The 22,297-nt window shown below is 34.0% G+C and overlaps 1 protein-coding gene and 1 pseudogene across 1 annotated transcript; one reads left to right on the plus strand and one right to left on the minus strand.

Moving 5' to 3' along the window:
* Positions 1–7,105: 7,105 nt before the first annotated feature.
* LOC132612708 (F-box protein At3g07870-like) lies at positions 7,106–8,368 on the plus strand (annotated as a pseudogene).
* Positions 8,369–16,163: 7,795 nt separating this feature from the next.
* On the minus strand, positions 16,164–18,654 carry LOC132614123 (F-box protein At3g07870-like). The gene is made up of 2 exons (XM_060328489.1): positions 18,453–18,654; positions 16,164–17,572 (listed from the first exon to the last, which is right to left on the minus strand). Exon 2 carries the CDS (start codon positions 17,567–17,569, stop codon positions 16,340–16,342), a length of 1,230 nt encoding a protein of 409 aa, XP_060184472.1. The 5' UTR covers positions 17,570–17,572; positions 18,453–18,654; the 3' UTR covers positions 16,164–16,339.
* Between the last annotated feature and the right edge of the window lie 3,643 nt (positions 18,655–22,297).

Consider the following 22,297-nt stretch of genomic DNA (forward strand, 5'->3'; position numbering starts at 1 on the left):
ATTATATTTCTTTAGTTAAAATATCTACTTTTATATCTTGAGTTTGGGCCCGGGCTCAGCACGGGCCTCACATAACTAGTTAAGTATATAAACTGAAACAAAAGAAAAATCAATTTTTAATCCAAACATAATTGAATAGTTGAGATCAGGGGCGAAATAATTCAGAAGTAGGTATTTTGTATTGATTTAGGTATTTTCAAGAACAAATTAAGATGTACAATGGTCAATGCTTGACCAACCGGATTGAATGAAAAAGTTCAAGTGTCCACGGCGCAAAATTATGCACCTAACACTTAGTAGGCGTTTGGCCATAGAAACAAGAAAAAAAAAAAACATTTTTTTTTGGAATTTTGGAGTTGAAGTTGGAGTTGTGTTTGGTCATAATTTTTGAAATGGTATTTTTTGTTGAAATGTAGTTGTTTTGATTGTGAAAAAAGTGAAAAACTCGAAAAACAAATTTTTCTTGTTTTTCAAATTCCGGAATACAACTTCAAGTTGTATTTGGAATTTTCATGGCCAAACGCTGATTCCGGAAAAAAGTGAAAAAAAATCCGGAAAAAAGTGAAAAAAATTTCCGAAAAAAAGTGAATAATTCTTATAACCAAACCGGCCCTTAGCTTGGTTGAAGAGAAGTGCATATACTAGGCTGAAATTTCTAGTGGCAGCATACATAGTACTAGTAATTACTAATACTATGTTTTTGCAGTGTGCAAAAGGGTAAGGTCTGCGTACACTCTACCCTCTAATAGAGTGTAAAATATTCAACAAAATTTGACCTTGTAACAACAACATACCCAGTAAAATTCCACCAGGTGGGGTCTGAGGAGGGTAGAGTATACGCAGACCTTACTCCTACCTTTTGACGGGCGGAGAGGCTGTTTCCGATAGACCCGACTCAAGAGAGATGAAAATGCATTAGTTATAATAAACAGTAATAATAAATTGTAGGTTCAGCAGAAAGCTAGGATCACCAGAACCACAGACGTCAAACCTTACCTCCCACCAAGGGTGGAGTTAGGGGGCGGAAGGGGGTCATTAGAAATCTCTTCATGTGAAAATTATATTGCGTATACAAGGTCAAATTTTTATGGATATATATCAGATATTGAATTTTGTTGAATTTTCTTAGCTTTACCTTTTATTTTTTATTTTATTTTTGAACTATCTTAATGAAAATTTCGCCTCTGCTTCTCCACTGAAGTTTCGTCCTTTCACATGATCAAATACTCTCTCCGTCCCATAATAAATGTCACCTTAGCCAAAAAAAATTGTCCCATAATAAGTGTCATCTCAGAAAACCAAGACAAAAATTGACTAATTTTTTCCAACTCTACCCTTATCCAAAAACTGACAAGTTAAGGCAACATCTAAATAATGATTGGCAAAGCTACATAGTAACTTCGTATTGTTGGATTCCTAATGTCCAAAGGATTACTACTTCACATGTTCTAATCAAGAGGAAAAAGTAATTTATTTTATTAGATAGGGGTACTTTAGTAAACTTCACATTGCATTATTGGTTTCTTAATATACATATTTTTGGCTAAGATGACACTTATTATGGGACGGAGGGAGTATCTATCAATTTCTGTTAGAACAAGGATGATAATAATAAAAGAAATCCAAAATAAACTTGCTTGGCTTAGAGGCACGTTAAGACGTTTCTTGAAGATAGTTTGAGTCTCTCCCACGAGCAAACGGAAGAATAAATAACAACTCTATCTTCGAGATTCAACTAAGCCACAATAAGTATTATTCAAGAAAGTTGTTCTTCTATTCCGGTGAAAATCGTAATCCTTTGACACCTTACGGCCATGTGTCCTGAATCCTTTAAACTAAGTGCTTTAAGATTTCCCTGTTAAAAGTCTTATTGAAGCGGCCTCCACTTCGCACTTAGCGCGGTGAATTCATCAAGAGTAACTTTGCATACTCCGACCAAACAGTCTATGAATTCATTAAGAGAATTTAATCTCATCCTCCTTTAAAGCAAAGTGTCGATAAATCTATCAAGAGGGTTCCTACACACTCCAACCGATACCGGTTTATAGACTTATTAAGAGAATATAATCTCATCCTCCTCTACAGTAGGAATATTGGTAAATCTATCAAGAGTCGTCATACTAACTCCAACCGAGATCGGTCTTATAGATTTATTAAGAGAATAGAATCTCAACCTATGCACATTTACTCACTCTTTGAAGAAATGAAAGTTTTATTGATGTGCTCCACAATTATAACTTTACTTGTTTTTCCCTTTGAACCTAAGATTACATCATTAGGTAGGGTTACCATAAAGTACAATTAATTTACAACAGGCTTTATTCCCATCCCTTTACAAGTTTCCATTACTAACTCTTTGCCTAACCCTTTAGACAAAGGATCTGCTAGATTAAATCTGGACTTCACATATTGAAGCGATATTATGCCATCCTCCAATAGTCTTCTCACATGATTGTGTTTGAGACGAACTTGCCTTGATTTGCCATTGTAACAATCACTTGAAGCCCGAAAAATAGCAGCTTTATTATCACAATAGATAGTCAAAGGTGGCATTGGCTTACTCCACATAGGAATATCTATCAACATACTTCGAAGCCAGTTAGCTTCTTCTCCAGCAGAAGACATAGCTATAAATTCTGACTCCATGGTTGAGTGAGTAATACATGTCTGCTTCTTTGATTTCCAAGAGATTGCTGCTCCGGCCAAAGTGAAAATCCAAGCAGTAATAGATTTAGAGTCATTTGGATCAGAATTCCAAGTAGCATCACTATAGCCTTCAATAACTGCTGGAAAGGTAGAATAATGTAGGCCATTATTAATCGTGCCCTTTAGATATCTTAAAACACGAATTAAGGCATTCCAATGTTCAACTCCGGGGTTACTGGTAAACTTGCTCAAAGTTCCTACTGCATAACCAATATCTGGCCTGGTACAATGCATGGCATACATAAGACTCCCAACAATCTGAGAATACGTCAATTGATCAAGAATGTCACTAGAGTTTCGCACTAGTTTGATGCTAGGATCAAATGGTGTAGGAGCAGGCTTGTCATTAAAATGACCAAACCTCTTCAGAACTTTCTCAATATAACTTGCTTGAGTAAGAGTCAAACCATTAGCTGATCTCACAATTTTAATGCCCAAAATTTCATCAGCTTCTCCAAGATCCTTCATTTCAAACTGAGAAGCAAGAAATGATTTTGTTTCTTTAACTCTTTCAATATCAGTTCCAAAGATCAACATGTCATCCACATAGAGACAAATTATAACTCCAGATTTTTCTTGAAATTTACTGAATATGCATATATCGCCACCATTGATAGAGTAGCCATTAGAAATTATGGTCTTTCTAAATTTCTCATGCCATTGCTTTGGAGCTTGTTTTAATCCATAAAGAGATTTACGAAGCTTACAAACTTTATGTTCCTGACCAGGAATGATAAACCCCTCTGGTTGTTTCATGTAAACTTCTTCATCTAGATCTCCATTCAAAAACGCGGTCTTAACATCCATTTGATGAATTATCATATTATGAATTGCTGCTAAAGCAATTAAGAGCCGAATAGATGTCATCCGAGTTACAGGTGCAAAGGTATCAAAATAATCAATATCTTTCATTTGAGTAAAACCTTTTGCTACCAAGCGAGCTTTGTACTTATCTATAGTACCATCAGATTTTAATTTCTTCCTAAAAATCCATCTACAACCAATAGGTTTACACCCAGGAGGAAGATTTGATAAAATCCATGTATTATTTGACATGATAGAATGCATTTCATCATCAATAGCTTCACGCCAAAAAGGAGCATCATGGGAAGATACTGCTTCAGCGTAACTTTCAGGATCTTTTTCAACCAAATAAATTTGAAAATCAGGTCCAAAGTTCTTTGGTTGGGCTGATCTTATACTGCGCCTCAGATGGCTTTCTTCCACGGACTCAACTGTTTTCCTTTTAAGAGGAGATGTAAAAGAACTTGCATTTTGTTCTAAAGATTCTTTTTTCTTAGGAAATATATGCTCAAAAAAGTTAGCATGTAAAGATTCAATAATTGTGTGAGGACTTGGAGTCTCAAGATTTAAGAATCTATAAGCCTTACTTGTCTGAGAATAACCAATAAACACACAATCTACTCCTCTATAGCCAACCTTAGCCAAATGTTGATCTGGTAATCTAACATGAGCCAAACAACCCCATACTTTAAAATAATTTATATTTGGCTTTCGATTCTTCCAAAGTTCATAAGGGGATGCCTCAAGTTTCTTGGAAGGTATTCGATTCAAAATATGACAGGCTAAAAATAAGGCTTCAGTCCACAAATTTCCAGGCATACCAGATCCATAAAGCATAGAATTAACCATTTCTATGAAAGTCCTATTTTTCCTTTCTGCTACACCATTTTGTTGTGGTGTATAAGATGTAGTCAATTGTTTTTCAATGCCTTCTTTTTCACAAAAATCAATAAAATCTGATTTTAAATATTCTCCACCTCTATCAGATCTAATTGATTTAATCTTCAAACTCAATTTATTTTCAACATCTGCTTTATATGTTTTGAAAGACTCAAATGCCTCATCTTTTGTTCTTAATGGAAAGACATATGTATATCTTGAGTAATCGTCAATGAAAGTGATAAAATATCTCTTACCATGACGTGACAAACAATCCATCTCACAAATATCAGTGTGAATTAATTCCAAAAGTGTGGATGTCCTTTCAACCGTCTTAAAAGGTTTATTTGTTATCTTGCATTTACTACAAGTAAGACACTTAGTAGTATGATCTTTTCCACAGTCCTTAATTAATCCATTTTTCACCATAAGTTGTATGGATCTAAAATTCACATGACCAAGACGTTCATGCCATAAATCTAGAGACTCCATAATATAAGCAGAAATATTTTCATTATCAATATTGAGTTTGAACATTCCATTTGTAGCATAGCCTTTTCCAACAAATATGCCATTTTTAGACAGTATAAATTTATCTGCCTCAAAAATCATTCTAAAACCATGCTTCGAAAGAAGCGTACCTGACACCAAGTTCTTCCGAATTTCAGGAACATGCAACACGTCCATCAGCGTGACTATTTCCGGAAGTAAACTTCAATTCAACAGTTCCTTTTCCCACAACCTTGGCAGAGGACGAGTTTCCCATATACAAAACTTTATCGTCCCCCACTAATTCATAGGTCTTGAAAGCATTTCGATCACCTGATATATGACGAGTTGCGCCAGTGTCTATCCACCATTCCACTTGATTTCCTGCTACAAATGCTTCGGTAACCATTGCTACAAATTCATCTTTTCCATGATTATTTGCCTTTTCTTTCTTCTTTTCAGCTTTAAGAATTTTACAATCACGCGCATAGTGACCAAATTTGTGACAGTGGTAACATTCAACCGACTTAGAATTGGTACTAGTACGCTTAAAATTTGTACTTCTCTTTGCCTTCGGAATTTTCTTATTAACAGATTCCTTCTTGGTTGATTTTTCTTCAACCACATGAGCTTTCATGACGGGTTCCTTCAAAATATTATTGTCACGATATCGAGTCTCTTGTTCAATTTGCAAATGCTGCAACAATTGCTCAAGAGTCAAATATTCTTTTTTTTTGTGTAAGAGTTTGCTTCTGTATTCTTTCCAAGAGGAAGGAAGTTTTGAGACAATAGCACCTACATGAAAATTTTCATCAAGAGCAATTCCAGAGATAGCAATTTTATTAGCTATAAGTTGGAATTCTTGCACTTGTTCAGTGATTGACTTATCATCAACCATTTTGAACTCCATATAGTTTGAAACAAGAAATTTCTTTGAACTTGCCTCTTCTGCCAAATAGATATTTTGGAGAGTGTCCCAAATATCCTTAGCAAATTTGCACTTGGTATAATATTGATCATAAAATTTGTTGGACATTCCTCCAAGAATATAATTTTTACATAAATAATCATCATCTTTCCACTTGGCAATTTGTTCTTTAATCAAAGTAGCCTCGTCAATTGCTACCTCAGAACCAGGAGCATTAGGACAAGGTTGTTCAAGAACATATGCCAACTTCAACCGTCTTAAAAAGAATTCCATCTTTCCACGCCATCTAGGAAAGTCTTTGCCATCGAATATTTCAAAATTAGGATTAGGCAGAGATGGAACACCATTCAATGTTGATGTAGTAGCCATAGAGACAACTATCTTCAAATTGTTAGAACAAGGATGATAATAATAAAAGAAATCCAAAATAAACTTGCTTGGCTTAGAGGCACGTTAAGACATTTCTTGAAGATAGTTGGAGTCTCTCCCACGAGCAAACGGAAGAATAAATAACAACTCTATCTTCGGGATTCAACTAAGCCACAACAAGTATTATTCAAGAAAGTTGCTCTTCTATTCTTGAATTGGTGATTTCACCTTTTGATCAATGTCTCTAAAGTTTTTTAGGGGAAATTGTTTTCTTGAAGTGCTTGCCTTTTCCAAAAGAATGAAACACTATTTATAGGATAAAAATTACATAACATAAAAGTTTTCATTAAATAGGATTTAAAATAGGTTCATGAATTTTTCTTAAAATACATGCAACTTTCATGTAACTTTCAAGAACCTAAAACGTAAAATACTAAATGAAGAATGTATCTTCAAATTCACATTCATTTAGTTTGAAAACTTTTATCAGATGAAATGTTTCAAAATTAATTAAAACATTAACTTAACAATTTCTACCAGTCTCAAAAATTAAAAGTGTTAACTATGATCCATATTTTTTGTTGATAAGGATGGTGTCCTGACCCAATGTAGGCACCTCGACCATTTCATGTGATACCTAGTAACTCTTACCAGTGCATATACCGAACAACTCTCATCTCTGCCCACCCAGGCTTAGGCAGATAGGAGAAATCACCTAGTGTTTTTTGTGTCTATTGAGATTTGAGCCTGAGCCCTGCCCACTTCATTGATTACAAGGGTGCGACCATGGTCCATATTTTATGATTTGAGCTTCTTATTCCATCCCTCTCTCAAAATTCTGGAGGATCTTGGTATAAAAGTTTTAATCTTTTATTTTGATCAACCGAAACAACCACTGTTTTTCTTATTTTCTGCTTTATATTATAGGTAATGGCACTTGAATGCTTCACATGGACTACAGAACTGTTGGGTTCACTATTTCATACAGTATGTAGAGTTGATGATGGTGAAACTTTTGAACGTTTGCCCGATTGTCTCGTCATTGATATTCTGAGTAGGCTTCCGGCACATTCTTTTCTTAGATGTCGATGGGTTTGTAGGCATTGGAGAGCTTTGGTCTCATCACAGGACTATTTTACCACCTTACATGATGATCTCTGTAGAGCTAGTAGACCCATGATTCTCATACAGGATCATTTTGCCAAGCACGGACAGGATCTTTATGTTTTTGGTGAAAACAACAAGAAGAAAAAGAAGGCCGCCTTAAAGAAACTTCATCTCAGACCTGAGCTGATGATTAATAAGCACTGGGAACACCTGCTTTCTCTTATATACTCTTGTCAAGGAGTTCTTCTGTTTGCTTCCTCAGAGTGGGAGTCAACTTATTATGTTTTCAACCCGATAACACAAGAGGAAGTAACTTTACAACATACACTTCACCCCGGCTACTTATGTGCTCTGTACTTTTGTCCATACACAAGACAATTCAGAATTCTTTACGTGCAAGTACGAGACAGTTGTTGTCAGTATTTCGTATATATTTTCCGGACATAGACATGGAGGAATATCCGTTTGTCCTCCTCTTTCAACTTTTTGCCATCCAGTGTCAATCCGGCAGTTGTTAATGAAGCATTGCATTGGGTCATGCTGCACGATTTAGAAAGAAAAAATACTCCTCCTTGTGAAAACGGAATCATGGTTTTTAGAATGGATAAGGAAGAATTCTCTGCTATGCCTCATCCTGGAAGTACTGTGTGCAACCCAAAGCAAGCGTATCGAACTATGACTCTTTTTCTGAAGGATGATCGTTTGTCTTTTTGTAACTTGCTTTTCCCTGAGTATGCTATCGATATATGGATTTTGGAGGACTATGAGACGCGGGTGTGGATCAAAAGGTACAAGGTTAATCTCTCTGATAGGAGAATTTTCCCTTTTAGTTTGCGTTTCATGGAAATTCCATCGCCTATTGGCGACAAATCTGGGCGGATAAAGCTTCTGAACATCCAAGAAGGTGAACTTTTGCTTGACATGTGGAATGAAGGGTTAATTCTCAATAATTTAGATCATAGAACTATGAAGAAAGTTGAATTGCCGCGACAGGAAATGAAGTTATATACTTGTAGTCCTTATATGAAGAGTTTCTTGGCAATAGCCTAATTAACTTCCCTGTTCTTATTATTAACCTTTCTAATTTTATTGTTTTTCAGTTATCAAATGGTGTTTTTAGTTGTGTTGGAAGTATTATGAAACCATCTACGTAGTTGTTATATTTGTGAGTATAAGTTCTTTATTTCGTCGGTTTTATTATGCCATAAAATAATTTGTACATTTAACAAGAAAGGAAACTGATCAGTAGAATACAAAGGAATAACAACGACGATAATGTAAAAGATACATTTATATGAATCTCAAAACATTCATCCTAATGTTAAATGTTTTACCTGGATAAATTGTGAGGTCCTATAATTTATCCTAGTTGATCATATCCTCCTGATAAGCCACTTGCTGGCAAGTAGATCAACATCTTGCTGGAAAGCAGATCAACATTCTTAATTAATACCTGCTATATTAGTGTTAATTGTGTGGCAGTGCTTATCTGGCAGTTTTTATCTTAAGCTTAGCTGAAATTCGAGATGCCTAGTTGATCTTAGTCAGTGACCGTCCGTAAAATTACCCAAAACTTCCTTCTAAACAATCATTTTTGGTTTGGAGGGTGTTCGATAACAATCTTAAGCTATTTACTCGCTTGTTGAGTTTGATTATATTCCTCTATTAAAACTTTTGTGTATAAAGTGATGGACAGAGGTATTTAACAACAGTTTTATGAGGATGTTATTTCGGGTTGTTCCAGTTTTGATTATATGGGAGATGTGGAAAATGAGATATGCTCACTAATCACAAACATGATATAGAAAGGGGTTATGAATTCATAGGATGCTTTGCAATCTGCATGTAAAAATGTTTATACTTACAGTAATACAACTCGATCATAGATTTTCTTTTGAAGACTTTAACTGAGGTTCTAGTTGATTCAGATTTTAAATTATGTTTTATACAGATTTGATGTCAAGTGGTACGTAACATTAAATTTCTTTTCCTGGATTTAACTTAGAAAATATCAATCAAGCCAATTAAATTAAAACGACTATGTATTGTAGTAGATTGGGTGTAATTATTCTCTTTTCAAAATATTATCTCAATATTGAGATCTTACGTTATATCCAAATCATAACGAGATCAATGTTTAAATTACAGTAGAAATAATTTTCTTAACGTAAAGAAAAGGAAAAAACGTGAACTGGAATTGGATTGATGACAAAATAGAATTTTGGGTCGCGAACGGTGATTCGATCCCCAATGGATCTATGATAGGATTGTTTATTTACAATTTCCCTTTATATGTTTCAACCTCGATTGACAAAATATCGAAGGAGTTTGATCAATCTCCCGAAAAGTTTGAAATCAATAGCATGTTCAAATTAACTTGATTTTCATAACACAACCTAGAAATCTTGAGTCATCAACAAGAGGAACATGAAGAATAACTAGTCCTTTCTTACTTCTTCAAGTCAGTATGTCTCTCACTAATTGGTTTCAACACGTTTCCTACCAAAAACGTAAACGTAGTAACATTATATTCTCTATAGGCAATGATATAGGAATTATAAAATACGACTGATCACTTAACCAAAAAGGAAAGCCGGTACTGAAGAGCATGACAGAGAGGAAACATTGTTTTCTTCATACTTTTGTTATGACTTATGAGGGCTAGCTCCATGTCGCTTAAGGTGGTGTGCCGTAGTTTCATAAGCTTCTGCCTACATCTATTCCCCCCTGAAGTTATATGCCATTAGTGAGAGAAAACAGAAGCGTATTAGTAGGTGTACAAGAAAAGTTGGTAAATCGCATCAAACTGACAAATCGGGTCAAATCGAAAAAAAAATCCGACTAATAGTTCAGTTTGATTGGGTATTGAAAAAATCTATCACAATTAATTTGGTTTGGTATAAACTAAAACAAGTCAAACAAGATTAGGTTGTCCATATTTTTCTTCTTCTTTAATCCCCATTTTGGAGGATCTTAATGTTTCCACACTTTCCCTCTCCAGCGAGGACTCGAACCCTGAATCTACCGGTCATGGGTGGAGGTGTTTTACCAACTAACCAATCCTCAATTGTCCTAGGTGATTTATTTAACCGAAATCCTAACCAAAATCAAATATTTTCCCCCCTGTCCATGTATATTAACTTAAATGAAGTCATTATACCCTTAATATTACCTTGGCAGAAATCCATCCATTTTTATCAATATGTTTCATGTATATATAGTTTATAAAAAAAAAAAGAGCTTAGTTTCTAAGAGTTGAAACATCCAACGTATTGTATGCACTTTTCCTTTTTGTGGCGTTGCGATTGATAGTTTTGTGAGTAATTAATTATTATTTTTTAAAACAATAGTAATTAATTACATTTAACTGAATTAGGTATTTGTATCAAATTGTGTGGCATTTACATAATATTTCACAAAACATCAAATGAATCTTATTGTAAGAACAAATCGAATCACAAAAAAATACGAAAAGATAAAAATAAATCGAGAATGAAAAACCCGACTCTTATTATGATGGGTTGGTATACAAATATAAAAATCTGACACAATAATTTGATCCGGCAAACAAAAAGTTTAAACCAACCCTACATATGTATAATTATAAAGTGTGTATATATTAATCTGAACACTATTATCATATATATATATATATATATATATATATATATAAAAGATAGTATTCTACACACGTTACATGATTCTAAACTTTTACAAATTTAAACAAAATATAATGAAACTTTAGCTAATTCAAGTCAAATTAGCTCCCTTTTCCTATGTGCAAATAATTCCGATTTCATCTTTTTTTCTTAATTAATATTTTAGCCGAACTATACTGCTAGCTCAATTACGGTTACACCCACAATTTTTTGAATAAATATCAAACCTACCCCACAACGCAAATTATACGATTTCATATAATTTAGGAGCAAATTTAACCCTTTATCTCGAATAATAACTAATAATACTCCCTCCGTATTTGTTTGACACTTTTTGCTTTGACTGTGTGTTTGAATATAAAAAATGTAATTTTTTTGATTTTTTTTACATATTTGAAAACTGCGTAAAAAGTATTATTAGTCACCATAATTAATAATTTAAAATATTTAAAAGACATATGAAAAAGTTAAAGTCAAATAATAACTCGTTTGACTCTCGAAAAATAAAAGTGTCAAACAAATTGAAACGGAGGAGTAACTATCTTTTCACTTCAAAGAAAACTTTGAAAGGCATGATATAAATTAAAACGTATACGCTTTTTTCTTTTTCTTAATCGACATAACTGTACTGGTAGCTCAAATTACGGTTAAACCCACGATTGTTGAATAAATATCAAACCTACCCACTAAAAGCGCCACCACACAAAACTGCAAAAACCGCCTTTCTCTCTCTTTCTTTCTTTCTATCAGTGAAATAATAACACAAGCAGCCAGTAGCGGTGGGGAAAATTGACGATTCAATTCAAAGAAGGAAGAATAAAAAGAGTAGAAAGAAACAAGATGATAAGCTCTCTAATCGTATTGCTGGCATTATTGCTGCCAAGAAACGTCGCCTTTCCGGTAAACGTCGTATGTGCGAGGTATATATATATATATATATACACCATTTGTAAGTTATATATTATATATTTATCTCAAGCATATATTAGAGTTGTCTAGTATATGTATTGGTAAGAGGCAGTAGGTATCACATGAAATGGTCCCTTATTAAAAAGTATGGATCATAATTAAAACTTTTAATTTTTGAGAGTGGTAGAAAATTTTGATAAATACTTGATCACGTGAAAGGGCAAATTAATACTTACGAATCAAGTAATCAAAATACACACATGCACATCACGAGGTCTCAAGTTTAAATTTTAGTGAAGAAGCAGAGGCGGAATATTCATAGGGTTCAAAAATAAAAAAATAAAAAGTAAATTAACGCGTGAGAAGGCCAAGGAAATTCAACATCTAATATATATTCATAAAAAATTACACCTTAGTATACATAATGTAACTTTCACACGAAAAGATTTCTAATGGACCCCCTTCTGCCCCCTAACTCCACCCTTGGTGGGAGGTAAGATTTGACGTTTATGGGTTCCGATGATCCTAGCTTTCCACTGAACCTATAATTTCCTTATGCTAATCAGTTCATAGTTTAGCACATATACATATTTAATGAAAATTTTCAATACAGTATTTGAGCCAAAGCTAATGATTCTGTTGAACCTGTATCACATGCTCCGTATCCGCCCCAGGGTCCGGACACCATTGATATAAAAAAAACAAATACATATAAAATAAATAAATAGATAGAGTATGATCAAGCATTGGGTCAATTAAAGGAACTTACAGCTTGTTTGATTTAGTTTGGTACTTCCCCGTCCACTGTTACCTGTCCCCTATACTAATAATAGATGTCCACTTTTATTTGTTCACTTTAGAAATACATAATTTATCATTTTTTTTTCTATTTTACCCTTATCATTAACTATAGTCATCTCCCAATGCATTTCCCAAGACATTAAATTTATTATATTCAAATGGTCATATGGTAAACTTTCCATCCTATTTTTGGCTCCTTAATAGGTGTGTTAAGTCAATAGGTGACAAGTAAAAGTGGACGGAGGGAGTATTTAAGAAAAGAAAATCGAAATCGCCTGCTAAGGGATTAATTGGTATTTGTAAAAATCGTTTGTGGTTAATTATTATCTGATTCGTAGTAATATTCAGGATTTTTCAACAATTGAGAAACACACAATCGTGAGAAAATCCCGGAGGATTTGGCTTACAATGATGGAGAGTATCGTTTGAAGGATCTTGGAATACTACCAATTGTATCACACTGTTTTTTTATTTTTCCACCCGGTTTCCGATACGGTGGTATCCTTATTGGAGTCCGACTATATTCAAATTCGTGCCGCGTAAGGCCCCATTTGGGGAGAATCGGTCCCTACCAAAAACATTTCCATACCCAGAGCTCGAATCCAAGACCTCTGATTAAGGGAGGAGCAACCTCTCAGTTGCACCACATTATGAGTAGGAAAAAAAAAAGATGATTTAAGTTAAGCTGGCAATGTGCTTATTCAAAAAAAGTAACAACGTCACTGAATCCCAATATCCCGTAACCCAAACCCAAAATATCAAACTCAGATAATTTTTTCAAATTTAACCAAAAAAACGACGCATTTCTTTATCCAGCTTTGAATTTATATTTATTACCTTGTAAATGTGATTCTACTCGATCATTGTGATTTTTATGATTAGTGCTATAAATTACTCCTTCCATCTAAAAAAGATTGTTTTAATTTTCTTATTTATTAGTCCCGAAAAGATTAACACATTCTATATTTAGAATAAACTTTATGAGATGATGATTTACAGTCACATAAATATCTAAAACTTGTTTTGGACTACATATTTCAAAAGTATTTCTTTAATTATTAAATTCTTTGTCAAGTCAAACTAAGACAATTTTTTTGTGACAGAGAAAGTAATAAATTTGCGTTGATGTATGAAGGAATGATTTTTTTTTATCTACCAATTGTACTGAATATAAAGCAGTACAATTGGTGGACAAAATATATTCAGGACGTATATATTTAAGCATTATGTCAGATAATTTCTTGCCTTCCAACTCACACACAAATGTCTGTTTCTCTTTATTGGTGTCGATACGTATTTGCAATTGTCACTAGCTAGAAGGGGTGGCATGAGCTATTGGAATGTGGAGATGCAGAAACGCAGAACATAAAAATTGTGGTGCATGTGGAGTTGAATATTGTAAAAAGATCTGGTCCGTTAACTGTATTATGTGCCACGTGTCAATAACCAAAGGTCCATTGAACAATACTTGAGGGAAGGGTACCGGAGGGGATCTCAACCCGTGTGTTATACCTTTTTTTTGGTTGCTCTATTAGAAAGTCACTTAGTTCAAGCCACTTACATTTAAAAGATGGATGAACAGCTTGCACTTTATCCTCATTTCAATCTTTAATGGCTATACTTCGATTTCTGTCAAAATTGATCCCTACTTCAAGTACTTCTATTTCGCCTTCAAAGATCATTTTTCGATTCAATATCTTAATAATGGAGGCTCATGTCACTTCTTTATTTTACTATTAGTTGCTGACTCGAATCCATCGTTTTTTAAATAATAGGAGTATTTCTTTTAGCAAGAAATTCATATGAACCGTGGTTCATTTTTCTGGTGAAATAAATAAATATAGTGAACATGTTCATTTTCAGTTTTCAACAATGACCCAAGGGCCAGGCAATGACAGTATCAACTTTGATTACAAGATGTCTAGTAATCGGATCATTAGACAATAGACATCAGTTTTGAAGGGAATTGAAGTGATAGTGAGTTACTACTAGCTATAGCTAGATTAGCAATGAAATAGAAGTATATGATTTGAGTTGGTAGAAGGACAAATTAAAGTTCTGACAACTTCCAGTTTGTATTCTAATGTCTTAGAGAAAAAAAAAATGTGCCTAAACATGTAGTTCTCAACTTCTCATTTATTTAAGTAGAACCGTCAGTAGTTTAATTAGGAATATATTGAAGCTTCGCAAAAATTAAAGGAAACAATTTCTCATCTTCATTCTCTTCCGTAGTTTGTTTTGGACCACAAGTTTCAAAAGTATTCATTTATTTATTAAACTTCGTGCCTAGTTAAACTATATCACATTAATTGGGACGGAGGGAGTACTATATACTCCATGTGTCTCAATTTATATGACACACTTTTCTTTTTGGTCAGTCAAAAAAAGAATGACACATTTCCTTATTTGACAACAATTTAACTTTAAACTTTATCTTTTACGCTTAACGTACGTTTAACGAGATGATCTATAACCACACAAATATCTTTGGCTCTTTTTAGACCCCAACATTAAAAAGTTTTTCTTTATTTTTTAAACTCCGTAATGAGTCAAACTACATCATATAAAATGGGACGGAGGGAGTACTTGATTTATTGGACCTCACCACCAGTTGTCTCTTTATCTGGGTTTATAGTAAATTACTTCTTCGGGTATATGTGGATTTCGGACGCTTTTTTTGAGTATCTTCTTGAAGGAATATTTATCAGATAACTGAATCCTTTGGATGGTTTTACGTTTATTATAGATTATATATATTTCATAAGTGTTAATCTTTGATAGCGTCGAGGCGGTAAGGACCGAGATATTTTATATCAAATGATCCATGTCGAACAAGCCAAAGGTTTGCACGTACAGATCAACAGGGAATCTCCTTCTGTTATGTATAAGTGACCGGTCATCCAACTCTTCTCTATTCCTTCACTACTCTGCAGTTTATTTCTATTTTCTTTTCGTTTTCCAGTTAAAATGACGGTTAGATCAAGCTCATCATGTTGTTCTCCATTTTCCAGATGTATCTGGGTGAGACAAAGTTGATTCGAGCTTCACGAAATAGAGTCAACCCAAGTCTGAGTGGAGGATAGGGATTGCAGCAGCTTGGCCATGGCCAGATTACAGAAGACCAATTGCTATGTAATGTGTGAAGGTTTTGTATAAGCAAGAGAATAATTGCCCTTAATATACGAGGAGGTGGCGGAATATCGTCCAAGTGTCTCAACATAAAATTCATTTTGAGATGGGAAGCACTTCATTTAAAATCTGTTTCATTCTTGGGTGAATAGGCAAAAGAGCAGTTGATTTTTGTACACAATTTTTTGCACCTTGCAAAATCTCTCTGGGAGTATATGGTTATTTGTGCCTTCTAAGTTACATTTCTACTACCTAAACATAGTATTATGTAATATTTCATTCTCGCAGTCGCCTATTGGAAGAGCGATGGCAACTTCACAAGGCCGAATTGCTTGGAATGAATATTGTATATATGTTGTCCAATTGTCATTGCTAATCACATGTCAAAAATATTTACTGCAAATTATATTCACTTAAAGCAAGCAAAAGTTCAAGTTCGTAACAACCATCTAGTAACAACTAGATGGTTTCATTATACTACCAACACAACTAAAAACACCACTTGATAACTAAACATACACTAGAATTAGAAAGGTTAATAATAATAAGAACGGGGGAGTTAGGCTATTGCCAGGAAACTTTTCATATAAGGCGTGCACGTATATAACGACATTTTCTGTCGCGGCATTTCAATTTTCTTCACAGTTCTATGATCTAAATGATAAAGAAATAATCCTCCATCAGCCTGTAAGTGAAGCAAAAGTTCACCTTCTTGGATGTTCAAAAGTTTCATCTGACTAGAGCTGTCGCCAATAAGCAATTGAATTTCCATGAAACACAAACTAAAAGGGAAAATTATCTTATCAAAGAGATTAACCTTGTACCTTTTGATCCACGCCCTCGTCTCATAGTCCTCCAAGATCCATATATCCACAGCATACTCGGGGACAAGCAAGTTACAGAAAGACAAACAATCATCCTTCACCAAAAGAGTCATAGTTCGATGCACTTGCTTTGACTTGCACACAGTACTTCCAGGATGAGGCATAGCAGAGAGTTCTTCTTTATCCATTCTAAAAACCATTATTCCGTTTTCACAAGGAGGAATATTTTTCCTTTCTAAATCGTGGTGCATGATCCAATGCAATGCTCCTTTAACTACTGCCGGATTATCACCGGATGGCAAAAAGTTGAAAGAGGAGGACGAATGGATTTTCCTCCTCGTCTGCGTCTTGAAAATATATATGAAATATTGACAAGAAGTGCCTCGTACTTGCGCGTAAAGAATTCTGAATTGTCTTGTGTATGGACAAAAGTAAAGAGCGCATAAGTAGCCGGGGTAGAGTGTACGTTGTACAGTTACTTCCTCTTGTGTTATTGGGTTGAAAATATAATAAGTTGACTTCCACCTTAAGTCCCCAAACAGAAGAACTCCTTGACAAGAGTATAGAAGAATAAGGTGATGTGCCTGGGGATTATTAATCATAAGCTCAGGTCTAAGATGAAATTTCTCAAAGACGGCCTTCTTCTTCTTCCTCTTGTTTTCACCAAAAACATAAAGATCCTGTCCGTGCTTGGCAAAATGATCCTGTATGAGAAGCATGGGTCTACTAGCTCTACAGAGATCATCATGTAAGGTGGTAAAATAGTCCTGTGATGAGACCAAAGCTCTCCAATGCCTACAAACCCATCGACATCTAAGAAAGGAATGTGGGGGAAGCCTACTTAGAATATCAATGATGAGACAATCGGGTAAACATTCAAAAGTTTCACCATCATCAACTCTACATATTGTATGAAGTAGTGAACCCAACAGTTCTGTAGTCCATGTGAAGCATTCAAGTGCCATGACCTATAATATAAAGCAGAAAATAAGATAAACAACGGCTGTTTGGTATGACAACAAAATATGTATTGATTCAGAAGCGGTTTCAGGATTTAGATTATGTGGGTTCAATCTTAAGAATTTTAGAAAGAATTGAACCCCCACTTAATAAGCTAAATCCGCCCCTGTACTGATTGATCAAAAGAAAAGATAACCTTTATACTGAGATCCTCCAAAATTTTGAGAGGGAGATATAATAATGGAAAAAGAAGCTAAAATCATAAAATATGGACCACGGTCGCACCCAAGGGTGCAACCTAGACACCTAGTAATCAATGAAGTGAACAGAAAACATGAGGGTTTAGGTAGTCAGGAGCAAATATTAATCCCAGTAGATAGGTGATTTCTCCTCATTTACATAAGCTTTGGGGGACAGAGTTGTCCGGTACATGTGCTGGTGAGATAATACGTATTCGCTGAAATAGTCAGGTGCGTAAACTGACTCGGACACCATGGTTATCAAGAAAAAAGATATGGATCACAATTAAAACTTTTAATTTTTGAGACTAGTAGAATTTGATACTTGTTTGATCACCTGAAGGGGCAAATTAACATTTACGCTAAACAAAATACGCACATGTACATAACGAGGACCCAAGTTTAAATTCCAGTTGAGGAAGGGAGGTAGAGATTAAAAAAAAAAAATAAACACATGGAAAAGTCAAAGAGGTCCAACATCTAATATATACGGATAAAAAAAATTAAATCTTATATAAGCTATGTAATTTTCCAGTGAAGAGATTTCTGACGGACCTCCGTCCGCCCCCACGCACCCGACACCATTGATATAAAACAAATAAATACATAAAAAGTATGATCAAGTATTGGGTAAATTAAAGGAACTTACAGCTTATTGAAGGAAATGGCAGAGAGGAAAATTGAGGAACTTCTGGATGAGTTATTTCCCCTCTGATCTCAAAGGAGTATTCAAATATGTTTGGATTAGAAATTGATTTTGCTGATGTTTCGGTTTATATACACTTTAAATAGATATCCTTTTCCAATTGAAAATAAGAAAAACCCCAAAAAAACGACAAACTTTTGAGTTCGTTTAGTTTGGTTTTCAATTTTACAATACCAAAAATATTTTGTTCGGTTAGCTATTTAAGAAAAAAATGAAATCAAATTTATATATGTATACTCCCTCCGTTCCAATTTATGTGAAATACTTTAATTGGACACAGAGTTTAAGAAATAAATGAAGACTTTTAAATCTTGTGGTCTAAAACAAGCCAAAGTTATTTGTGTGGTTATAAATCACCTCGTTAAACGTAAAACATAAAGTTTAAAGTTATATTATTGCCAAAATAAAAAAATGTATCATACTTTTTTGGACAGAGGGAGTACTAGTTTTAGCGTATCTGCATTGCACATGTCAATAAATTAAAAATTCTATTAAAAATAAATGAATTACTCCCTCTGTACCAATTTATATGATGTAGTTTGACCGGGCACGAAGTTTAATAAATAAATGAAGACTTTTGAATATTATGGTCTAAAAAAAATCAAAGATATTTGTGTGGTTATAGATAATCTCGTTAAGCGTAGAAGATAAAGTTTAATGTTAAATTATTATCAAATAAAAAAATGTGTCATTCTTTTTGGGACTGACTAAAAATGAAAGTATGTCATATAAATTGGGACAGAAGGGTATATAATATAGCAATGATTTTTTTTACCCCTTTCTCAGGAGCTTCCCTTTTACTTCTTTGGTGACTCGAACTCGCAAACTTCGAATTGAAAGTGGTGGACGCTTACCATCTGAGCAACCCCTCTTGTCGTAGCAAAGTGAAAACAATGTTATTACATTAACTTAGTTATTGATTTACGTGTAATAAGCATTTAGATTTAAATAATTAAAATTTGTCAGTTCAAGAAGAATTTTTTTTAGATTATCAATAAATTAATATTTATTTTAGTCCTCAACGGGGCAAACAATCTCCTCTTCATAGTTACTTGCTGCACTAAAAATAATTATCTTAGTAATATAATTGACAAATTAATGAACGAAGAAAGGAAGAAAACTAAAGAGGACGTGAAATAACCTTCGGCTGAACCCCTCACTAGTTTTAGTAGGGTTATGCATGTTAATAGTTAAACCAATAACCCGACCCGATAATAGGGTTATTGGGTTAATGGTTCGGGTTAGTGGGTTAATAGTTTGGGTATCGGGTGGTGTTCTATAGTTATTGGGGTATCGATTCGGGTCTCGGGTTCACCACTTTTGTTAACGGGTGAACCAATAACCCGATAATCATTTATTTAATTACAATTAGACCTTTCCATATATAACCTTTCAGATATAATTTGTGGAGTCCAGCCCAGTGAATTCATTCCATTATTACCCTTCCATACATAATTACTTAGTAAATCCTAAGTCAATTTATTTCTCATTGGTGAAGTTAGCTGCAAGGTTTTACAAGAACTTAACCCGAATGTCAAAGCTTCTAATTGCTTCCAAAGGTGTGAAACAAACTTTACCAAGCATCAAGTACCAAATGCTTGTGGAAATAACTTGCAGGTAGCTAACAACTCCTCTCTACAATTTTGTGCCACTAATGCAACGGGTAAGGACAGCAAAAATGAGGAGAGTTGTTGAGGACTCGGATGAAGAAGCATAAAAAAAGACAACATTGTCAAATTGGAAAGCTGTCAGCAGTGGTCTGGGAACTAGGATTCATGTAAATATGAAGAAAAGGTTTCAAGTTTTTAACGTCTTGGAGATGCTAGCCAGCTTCCAGTTTCAAACTCCATTTATAGCTAACTGCTGCAGGCACTTTCTTTTGTGGCTACTTTATTCATTTTGCATCTCGTTAATTCATTTTTTATTCTGCTTTGAAGATGGGTTCTTTGTTCTTGAAAAAAGATTGTGTGATATCTTAACGGTTAAAGCGATAACCGAACCGATAACGATCAAAAACCGATTAATCAATAACCTATTAACCGATATTTTAATGGTTCTTTAACGGTTTAACATGTCTACAAACCGATAACCGATAAGTTTAACCGATAACTTTCAAACCCGAACCGAACCACCCGATACGCAGCCCTAAGTTTTAGGGTTGATTTTAGATTGATAAACATGAGGAGTTCCTGTATAACTCAAACACGAAAATTCATATAAGGAAAGATTTAAAATACAAAATTTAGTTGATTTCGAAATTCTAAAAATCCGAGAACTAATTAGATGATTATTTTTAATTATTAGAAAAATATTAGTCTTTCTCTGTATTGTAGAGTCTTTTAATGAAGGGTAAAAAGTTTCACCACCATTTCTAAGGCCGTTCTTAAAAAAGGTACTTTTGAGTGTCAAATTACGAAAAGGACAAGTGTCGATGAACATTTACTATCAAGATTATTTTACAGGGAGAAGCTATTTTGAATATCTATTATGAAAAGTTTTTACTTTTATTTAATTAAAATTTAAAAGTATATATTAAATTTTCAATCAATAAAATACATAGATAAATAAAAAAACAAATTTTAAATATTTATATAATATCATCACGATTATTTATACTAGAAAACTACAACCAAAATAAAATTCAAAATCAATCCACTACTTAAAATTCAACACAAAGAATTATTAATTAAAAATTAATGGATTAATGCGGGACATACTTGGTAAATATGTATTTATGGTAAGGATATTTCTGTCTTGAAAAAATAATTTTCTGCTTCTGATTTTTTCAAGAAAATTTCTGCTTCTTCCCAACCACAGGAAAACTGTTTCTGCTTCTACTTAAAAGTAATGTTAATAAATAGCCAAACACCTCAAATATCCAAAAAAGAAGTGCTTTTAGCCTCAAACCCGCTAGGACAAACAGGCTCTAAGTGTTGCATTCGTATATCGATTTAAAAAAAGTTATTCGTCTACTGGGAATGCACACAAGTTGTTCTACTTTGATTCTAAGATTTAGCAGTTTACAGACTGTTGTCAAGAAATTTAATAGTTTTCCACTCTACAATGCATAAGAAGAAAAATCACTCAAGGGTATTGTAGGATTACTCCAACATTAACCAGATATCTCAGGTTCAAACTTTAGAAGTATTGGAATGGAGAAATCTCAATAGAGAGTATTTTCTAGTACTCCCGCCGTTCACTTTTACTTGTCACATTTCGCTTTTGAGAGTCAAATTACATGAACTTTGACCAACATTTAGAAACATTATTGACGGAGTCGTCTTTGTTAGGGAACTCTTTATTCTCAACATGGGAATTTTGGCGCAAATCCGAAATCGTCTTTGTTAGGAAACTCTTTATCCTCAATATGGAATTTTTTGGCGCAAATCTGAATTTGATTGGGCTTCCAAATGAATACCAAACACTGAATGGAAAACTAAAAAGATTAAGTGCGTTACCTGAACCCGTTGAGATTTTTTTTTTTTTTTTTTTTAAAATAGGCTCGCAAGGGAATGCTTGATATTTCCACTGTTGGACTATTCTTCCAATTACTAGTGGTTTGTCCCCGCACAAAGAATGTACCCAACTATTTTGTATCATACTTATATTTTATAGTATCATCATGATTTACGTGTGTGTATATAAGACGACTCCGTCAATAATGTTTCTAATCTATATCTAGTATACTACTAGGCAGAGATAGGCCCGTGCTGGTATAAAAGTTGGAGATGCCTGTATACATTATTTTGCCAAAACATAAGTAAGACTCGCACTTATTAGTCTCAGGA

This window comes from Lycium barbarum, chromosome 10 (assembly GCF_019175385.1).
Source record: "Lycium barbarum isolate Lr01 chromosome 10, ASM1917538v2, whole genome shotgun sequence".
Taxonomy (NCBI): domain Eukaryota; kingdom Viridiplantae; phylum Streptophyta; class Magnoliopsida; order Solanales; family Solanaceae; genus Lycium; species Lycium barbarum.